This window comes from Convolutriloba macropyga, chromosome 12 (genome assembly GCF_964194025.1).
Source record: "Convolutriloba macropyga chromosome 12, txConMacr16.3, whole genome shotgun sequence".
NCBI classification, from domain to species: domain Eukaryota; kingdom Metazoa; phylum Xenacoelomorpha; order Acoela; family Convolutidae; genus Convolutriloba; species Convolutriloba macropyga.
In genome coordinates, this window is record NC_134479.1 from 25,209,492 (window position 1) to 25,219,357 (window position 9,866).

General features: G+C 34.4%; 1 protein-coding gene across 1 annotated transcript; it reads right to left on the reverse strand.

Annotated features, from left to right (window-relative positions):
* Positions 1-1,162: 1,162 nt before the first annotated feature.
* Positions 1,163-5,110, reverse strand: LOC142350328 (uncharacterized). Its single transcript, XM_075402158.1, has 3 exons — positions 4,712-5,110; positions 3,846-3,931; positions 1,163-1,586 (listed from the first exon to the last, which is right to left on the reverse strand). Exons 2-3 carry the CDS (start codon positions 3,885-3,887, stop codon positions 1,407-1,409), a joined length of 222 nt encoding a protein of 73 aa, XP_075258273.1. The 5' UTR covers positions 3,888-3,931; positions 4,712-5,110; the 3' UTR covers positions 1,163-1,406.
* Between the last annotated feature and the right edge of the window lie 4,756 nt (positions 5,111-9,866).

Genomic DNA, 9,866 nt, shown 5'->3' on the forward strand with positions numbered 1-9,866 from the left:
TTCCTGGGCACTTTCCAAGTTTTGAATGATTTTAAGACCAACGGATACAGGCAACATTTTTATTAGATCATTGGTTGTGTTTCTTTATTGGGTTCATTTAATTTTGAAAATCAATTTCCTTTTGCAATCAAATCAACCTGAAATCCAACTGTGTGATTTTTGATTTCGTTAGACTGTATTGCAGGAGTTTTCGCCTCTATACTCTTCATTTTCTTTAAAAAATCTCTTCTTTTTAAAATAAATTATGAGGATTTTCGACATGGAATCTGTTTTCGTTTTACAGGCTAAGTTTACGAGTTCTAACTTTTTTTTAAAATGCAATTAAAAAGTCGGCTCAATTATATGTATGCAATTACCTCAGTATAAATTAAAACTGCACGTTTGAAACAGAATCCTATTGCTTTATTTAAGCAGAAGCGTGAACATTTCAATGAAAACGAAGTTAGATTAAAATATTCCCCTGCAAAACTGTTGAGGTTTCGGTTATTTGTAACTGAAGCATACATCTTTAATTTGAAGCATATCTTTTGCATTGAAGCATATTTTTTTTGCGTAGAAATTCGAGGCTAGTCAGCTTAGCGTGTTCGGTATGAGGGATAAATTTCAACAAAATCTACAGTTTTATAGCAAATAAACTTTTCGTTGGCTACCAAACCATTACTGTTTAATTGGTCACAACTTTTTAAACCATAAAATCTCCCTTCGATTCTAAGGGAGTTACGCAATTATACGTTTCAATTGTGTTTCTTCTAAAAAATTTTACTGTATTATTTTTGTCTTTTAAGCATCTCTTCTTCCTCTCATTTCTGTAAAATTATACTCTTTTTGATAGAACATATGCTTTTTATTTCAGCTCTTTTATATCTTCAAAAGCACAAAAATTTTTAAAAATTTCAGGTAACAATGCTTGTTGTTAAAGCGCAACATATATAAAGGTGGTTACAAGTGTTCACAAACACGTTTCTTGTTATATGCTTATCAAGCTCAATCTTGTTCATATAAAATGCATTTTTGCAAAATGAACGGCCATCTTTACTTGCAAGATTTTGCAAAATTTTGCAAGAAAATCCTGCCAGATAATCTTGTATCGTCGTCTTGAAAGATCTTGAAAGACAACCCATTGCATTGGACTATTGTGGGAGGGGACTTTAAAAAAAAGGAAGAATTTTTTGTTTGAATTCTCTGATTTACAGACATGGACCATTTACATTAGATGGGGTTTAAAGTTGAGAAAGAGTATGTTAGAAGAAAGTAAGTCAAAAGTAAATTAAGAAGAAACAAGAACTGTGAATAGCCATAGTCCAAGTGGGGGGGGGGGGGGGGGCTTAAAACTTTAGTTCCTTCGAATATTGTAGAGAATGATTTAAGATCTCGTTGAAAGAGTTCCCGTTCTTGCTCAGTTACGTTCAGTATCTGGCTGCAATAGAGTTGTAGAATTCCTCGTAATTGACGCGCCCATTTTTATCTTTGTCCAATTGGTCCATCAGTTCTTTTACATCTTGATCAGGAGCAGTATACCCATATTCCTTCAACACTTGCGCGATTTCATCTGGAGTGATAAAGCCACTGTTGTCTTTATCATACGCCTGGAAATCAAAAATGAGATGTTACCTGAAGAATATAGCAGAAAAAGCTTTTTTTGAAAAGCTGATCTTACAAGGTTAATTTTTCTGTTTTCATCATCCAAAATTCGCTGTGTCAGGAAAGCATTGTTTTATGTAAGCAGATCATCTGCACAATTTTTCTATAACGTAATCTATAATTTCTGTTTGCCTAATGAGACAGCAATACGAAGCAATCAAATCAAAAAAGATGTAACTTTGATCTATAAATGAACCAAGTCATTCATATATCAGTAAACCAAGTTTTTTGATATGGGAACTGCCTTCACCCTAAAATAGAATGACTTTTTTACACCTTTATAAATGCAATACAAATTAAAATTGCTGGTCCGATATCTGATTAGGGTAACACGAACTGCTTTTTCGGCAAAAACTGTAAACTGCTTTTTCGGCAAGTGCTTTTTCGGCAAAATATTTGTACCCATGCTAGCAAGAAAACTTATCTCCTGCAGAAGGAAGACAATTCTTACGTCTATGGTAGGAAATCGGAAAGATTTTTTGCTAGCGCCCTCCGCGCAGTTTTGCAACCCCATTTATATATGTTTAAAGGTAACGTTGAAGTTGAACAGTTTACGCATAAATTCGTAAAACAAAAAACTAATTACGTAAGTTTGAAACTGATTTCTGTGTAAAGTTAACGTTTTGCTTAGAATGTAAATTAAGGGCGCTCCTTTTTATTTTGGGAAACCAATCTGAGTTTTCGAATGATTTCCGAATACTCTCCGAGCTGAAATTCAGTCAACTTTGACTTCTAACTCTAAACGCACTTATCGTTAGTCAAATGCCTTATTCTGCGGATCTCTTGAATAGAATAAGCAGCAATCCGAAAACCTCACTCGAAAAAGTTGTGAAAGCTTGTTTTCAGAGAAAATAATAGTTCTCTGGATCTTTTTTTGATATTCAAAATTTTGCATATGGGATTTTAGACCAGGAATTATAGTTTCCCATTTTAATAAAACCTCAAAAAAACTCCCTGCATTTGAAATGTAAGCGGATCCTTCATTGAACTTAATGCACACGATGAGTCAGGGACGTTATTTTTAGCAAAAAAATTCAAATATTTGGAAACCTGCGTATTCAAAAGAACTACAGTAATTTATGACAAATTTGTATTGAACAAATAGCATTCCCAAAATCTTAAGTATAATCATAATTGCTAAATAGCTAAGGAAACTTTAGAGCAACAGTTCGTTCATTTAATGCGGAAGTTTCCCATCAATGTTTTCATCATAGAAAAATTTTTAATTAAAACTTACCTAGTCAATAATTTAGGATTTACCTCTGATGTTGCTTTCTATATGATTGAAACCAGGAGAAAACTTAGTATTTTCACTTTTTTAAAGAAAATACAGTTTTCATTGCAGTTCTTTTTTCAATTTACAAATAATGCAACTTTGATTTCCAAAACAATTTTGTATTTACAAATATTTGCGAACCGTTTTTTAACTTTACAAATCATTGTATAGCGTGTCCCATAAAATTGCAACGCTATCAAACGTTTCAAAGGTCAAAGTTCTAATTTAAAACATTTAAAATCTAGCAAAACACTCCATTTGCATGCCCCGAGCTTTTCGAACGTTCGCTTGCGTTGCAACTTTATGGGACTTACTATAACATGAATACAAATGAACGTATTTACAAATTCGTCTTTCAAACTTATTTCCTTACAATAATTTTTTGAGTGAATAGGGTGCTTTCAATCTAAAACTGTCCTGATAGTTTGTAGACACTTATTTTTTAAGTGCAAAAATTGACAGGTGGTGCTAGGAAAATTGGCCGACAGGGCGATTAGCCGACAAGGAAAAAATGAGAAATTTAAGCGACAGTTTAATCATAACTGGTAATAACAGTCCATAATTGTTCCATTAATCAGTAGTTCGGTTGTGATAGATTCATATCAAGTCACACGGGCCGCTGAGGCATGGCCATGGCCCGTGAGGCATGGCCAGATGTGGTAAAATACGGCCCGACCACCGATAGACCTTCGTTACACTAGTTGATGTACAAACTGCGGTATATTTGTCCGCTTATGACTGCTTTAAATTGGCCAATCACAGCTTTAGAATAAGTTTTATTTATTGCTCATTTTACCTAAATTGTCGGCTAAACTTCATTTTTTCCTTGTCGGCTAAACGCCCTGTCGGCCAATTTTCCTAGCACCTTGACAGGTATATGGGACTGCAGTGAGGGGAGTGTAGCAGAAAAGATACGTTAAACACTTACTTTAAAGAAAGCCAATATCTCATCGGAGAGACTCGTAGACATTGAATATCGTGATATTGTGCCAGGAAAGTCCCACTCTCACTTGTCTAAAATAATTGCTTCTTTATTTTTGCTGCTTTCAAGCTCAACACTTACTAGTTTTGTATCAGCGCAAAGATCTTATCTCGAGTTATGCTAGAAAAGATTAATAACTTTCAACTGATATATGTACGACTGGAGCGAAGATTGATGACTGAAGTCTGCAGAAAACTAAAAATATTATAATATATGGTCTACAACTTTTGAGGAGTAATTTGTATAAAGGGTGACGTAAAATGATGCCGACGCACAACTGTGCCGATTATAAGAGTGCTGAAAAGTTACTCAATTTTTTACTGATTAACCACACAAGTGACCACCATACACTGGTTGCTTTAAAAATCATTTCTGCTAGCATTTTATTTAGAATTTATTGCGGTAGGCAGTTTTTGCCAGTTTTAAAATCAGAGACAGTTTCGGCTCTCTTAAACGTCAGCATAGTTTTACGTCGGCGCAGTTGTACGCAATCTGTCTAAAAGGTGCACTTTTGGCTAAGCTAAAAACTAAAATTGTACTATAATATAGACTACACGTTTTGACGAGTCCCTTACTCAATGAGGAGTACCTTTGTACTTTCGGCCAAAGCAGGGGTGGGGGCTAGAATTGGCTATATTATAGCATCAAAAATAAAATATTAGACAAGAGTTTTCAAGAGTCTATAAGGCAAACAGGCGTAATTTTGTATTTTGGCTAATGTTTGGGGAGAGGGGTGGGGGGGCTAATGTTTGGGGAGAGGGGGGGGGGGCTAAAGTTTGCCACATTAAAAAAGTTATAAAAAAGATACATACTGTCTACAGCTAGCTGAATTTGGGGTAGAGGCAGTAGAGGTTTAATTTATGTTCACAAGTTCTACTGCTCTTGAGTATGTCTTAACAGGTATCCAACTAACTGACTGTCTTCTTTTCACATTACACGTAAGCAGTTTTGTTAATGATATGAGATGGCTCAAACAAATGAACAGTAAATACTCATAGAACGTGCGATGTAAATACGTGGTGTGTACTGCGGGACAGCTCTGGTTATCTTCGTAAAACTTCATAAGCATTCATCTGATCGACCATTTGTCTAGATAATTTGCGGCATCTTATTACCGCCGCTGCTTTCTTTCAAATTTAGTCGGTGTGATTATCTTTAAATCTATATTACAAAACAGGCGATAAGTCTATTGCTGCAGAGTGATGAGAAAACTTTTGATTATAAAAATGAACCATATTGCTCTTTTGACTACTTAATGCCCTTGAAACAACTTTGAATAAAGCAACCTTGAAACATTGTGATCATCGTCCCGTTTAACCACCACACCGAAAACACATATGTAAACATATCCGGTCGAATATTGGCATCAAAGAGTCGAATTATCGTCTAATATCACCTGTAAACAAACGTTTGGTGCATCAAAACTGTCAAACAAAAAATGACATTACAACAAGATGGCGATTTTTTAATGGTCATACAATGATCATGTATGATTTCATACACTATTTCCTAATTCGATCCTTGTATGACTTCGAAGAAATCATAAACGATTCTTGTATGAAATCAAAGAAAACATATATGAGTCTTATGAGAAACCTCTTTGAGAAGGCGTAATGTAGCACGAATATTGGCATCAGTTGTTATAAGTTGTATATGAATTCAACTATAGCGTGACCCATAAAGTTGAAATAAGCGAACGTTTCAAAAAGCCACAGGTTAGAGTTCAAAGGTCAAAGTTCAAATTTAAAACATGTAGAAAAATTGATGAAAAACTTAATAGAGAAAACGTTGGCATTCAAATGAGCACATTGATGCTCAATTGCACGTTTTTCGCATTTTTGGAACGTTCGCTTATTTCAATTTCATGGTACAGACTATATATGATTCTCATATGACTAAGAAATCAAGGATCTTTTCCGTTTGTCCCCCCCCCCCCCCAGCTTAGTGGGCGCATATCATTTGCACCTCCCAGACGCACGTGCCATATTTTTACATAATGGTTTTACTATGTAATGGCACGTGATCTGTAACTGGGGGGCGCATAACGTACTGGGCGGGGGGCATAAACGGAAAAGATCCGAAATCAAATATGACATGTGATCTCTGCGTGACTGCTAAGAAATCATTCATGATCCCTGAACAAATAATATGAAATCATAGAGGTTGCTTGTAAGAGCGGGTGTGAATGGGGACAAATGAAAAAAAAAATGTTTTGACAAATAAACTCCTGTCTAACCTTACCTAAATCCGAAATATCACGAAAAGAGCAAATTAAAAATCTTTGTTTTAATAAAATTCTTGATATATCAAAAGTTATTGTCTAACAAAACTAAAGAAAGTGGTGGATCTTTTCCGCTTAAGCCCCTCCCCCTGTACCCTAGGTTTCCGCGTATACTCCCAAGTTCAATGAGCATCCCTCGGAACATTTTTTAATAGCACTTTCGAACGATAACCCCCACCCAAATTAGGTTGTTTTGACAACAGGAGCCCATGCTATTACATGACTACGTAAATCATATGTCAGGTGTGCTGTGGGTGCAAAACATATGCCCCACTAACCTGTAGGGTGGGGCTCTGAAAGACAGGACAAAAGGTGTTTTGAAAGCCGTAAAACCGTTTTTAAAATTTGTAAGGTTGGTATGATTTTGTAAATGAGGTTAGGGGCAATGATTGGGAAGTAGGGAAGACGGTGTGCTGTGTGGTAATTAAAGATAGGTGGGGAATGCTATCCGGTAGCTATTGGGGGAAGGGGGAGATAGGGAAAGGGGGTTGAAGTTTTAGGTAGGCAGGTGGTAATATTATGGGATCAAAATTTCTCAAAATAACCTCCTCACCTTGATTTTTCAAAATGACTGCTCAAACTTCACAAGACGTTACATACAACAAACAATCGAAACGCGCTAGGTACTATAAACGTTACTGCCCAACATCGGAATTCAAACGGATCAGGCGCTGCCTGTGTAAATTCCAAACATAACCGTAGCAAGATTTTTCAGTGCCTGAACCGACTGCATGTTTTGAAAGCTGGCCGATTAAACAAAATTTCTGTGGATTTTTGGTATCGAAGTATCCACGAGGTCACTCTATTGTTGAGTATAGCTTTTAAATCATTGTTTTTGCGCGTTTGAAAAAGCAACTTAGGATGCGTTTAACCTAAGAGAGCCTGGTTATACTGTATTGGGGAAATCCAATTGACAGGAATGAATTCCCTGTGATGGTAATCTCATTAGGTTCCAAATCTCATCATTATGTAGAGGAGAAACTTCACGCTTTTTACGAAAAAAACAAATCAGGCAATTTTAGTCACATCAACAACAACACATCATACGAGGTTAATATATCGGCTCATATATATTGAGGTGAATTTTTCTCGCCTTCGCGCTGCCAACCTAAGTTGCAAAAAGATTACTTCAAAACGACTATAGAAAGGACTTCATCCATATGCTCATGCTCTGTTCTTAATATTTGAAAAATTCTTCTCCAGAAACGATCTGTTGAGCTGCAAAACGATTTCTTTCATTACAACAAGTAATCATCGGCAACTTATAGCTCTTGTAACTTTTTAATGTCTCTAATTGTCTTTAGAATTGTAATTTTGGGAATTCTTGAGTTAAGAGATTGCTGAAAAAGGTTTCCAAGAAGTTTCCATAATGACTGGTTTTGGACAGTTTTAACTGAATGCTAGCTCGGTATGTACATAATACACACCTTATACCGGACAGCCAACGAGAACGCCCCCAATAAAGTCCCATGATAAACTAAAAAATAAAAAAATCGGTTATTAAAACATTTAACAATTTTAATTAAGTCAAAATCAAATTTATTGTTGACAGTTTATAACTGATTATTGACAACACAATTAAAGTTTTTTTACCAATTTTTTTCACTAAATCATTCTCATGCTTAAAAACACACTTCTAAGAGCTGATAGAAACCAATTTAGCCCGAAATTTTATTCTAGTAAACAAATTGCGACAACGAAACATTGCCAAAAATGTTCATCACTAACAAAAAACAAAATTTTAGGAAACTTTTTTCTCAAAAAGATCAAATCTAGTTGTTTCGTCACATTAACAAGCTCCATAAAATAGGTATAACAAAGCAAAGCCCAAGTGGTCGAAAAAGTTGAAAAAAATCAAAATTTTTAACTTTTGAATTGAGAACCATTTTGAGCGAGAAAAAACTCCACAATGAAAGCAGAAACTCTGTCTTATTTAGAATCAAATATATCTATTATTGATGATGAAGACGTTCTGAAAGGCAAAGATAAGAAAAAAATTTAGTTTAAAGAAAACCTGACAAAAAAAAATTGAAGGTGAAAAGTACCTAATGCCTCTAACATGTAAATCTGAAAAAATACAATCTAAAAAACTCCACAATTTCTGCAATAACAGAAAATTAGCGGAATAGTCACATCAAAAGACTACCTACATGCAGTAGGTATTAACAATGTATAGCCTTAAATGCTTTAAAAATGCTTTAAAAGATTGAGATTTTTAACTTTTAAAATTCGAGAAGTTTCGTGAGAGTGAAGAAAGTTTAACCACGAAATACAACTTTCATTTTAGAGGATCCAATTGAGCACAACTTTTGACTATTTCTAAAATCAGACCCATCTACTGTTGATAATGAACGAATTCTCAAGAACAAAGATGGGAAAAAAATAAAAAGAAACCACCAATAGTCTTTAATTTTAAAAATTTTAATGGCGAATTATACCTAGTACTTTCAACATGTAAATCTGTATTAAAAATACAATTCTGCTCTTAAAACAAAATTGACCATTGAATGGGGTCTAAGCCACCACTAGTACAGTCAAAAACTCCCGAAAGCTAACTCATTTTGTTTCTGGCAACCAAACGTAGTTAAAAAAATTTTTGCAACAAAAAAGAGATTTTTTAAAAAATCAACTCTTTTCAAAAACAGACAAACTGACTATTTAGTCTAATCAACACACTTCAAACGATAGTATTCATTTCAAAAAGACCTTTTACTTAGAACGATTGTCACAGTTTGAGTCCCTCACTTGAAGAGTTTTTTTTTAAATATCGTGTGATTCATAATTCCCATGAAGAGAACGCATTTTTATGAAATCTTCGATTTGATTCGAGATAGAAATCTCTTCCGTAAATTCTCTGACCAATCAGAATTACAGTATTTTATCCACAATTTAATAGTTATGACTAATTAGTTTTGGCCGGTCCAATTTTTCCATCTTTTTCAATAAACATTTTCCCCTCAAAATGGTTTTTGCAATGGTCATTCAGTTATTTATAACAGATGATTGAGACTCTCTGTACGATCTACAGTGCTTAAGATCAAACTAACTCCATTGGATTTTTCTGAACTCTCAATGCATGTCACATTTCTTTTTCTCATATAAATATGAGTTTCTTTTTTCATATAAATGGGATATCAACAACATCCCACTTGCCACTGCTAAAACTATTTTTCCATAGCGACGGACTGTACTTAAACTGAAGTCATAATTTTCGACTAAAATTTTTTCTTTTTCTGAAGTTTTGACTACTGATAACCTTTGGAGCAGCTCTCTCATGAGAGTATAAGCAACAGCTACAAATTAACAAAAACGTGGAAAACAATGAACAAACTCACTATTAAAAAATAAGTTATATAAAACAGTTTGTTCCATCAGTTTCCATCCCATTGAGTTGTTAACTTGACTTTTTGCTGCTTGTCAGGTAACTTTAAAACTCTTTACTAGCTGCATATAATATTTCTGATAGCATTTTGATACATTTCTTTAATCGAATATTTGATTATATTTTTATAGTATTAATTTTTCTTGAAAGATTGATTGAAAACTTAGCGTCTCTTTTACAGTTAGAGCTTTTTGACTCCACCATTAAGGTCTCTTGTTTTTTTAAATGTGATGGTTTCAAAGAAACATCAAGAAACTTAGAAGTTTTCGTGATTAAAGTTTCAAAGAACGAAAGAAGAACTTAC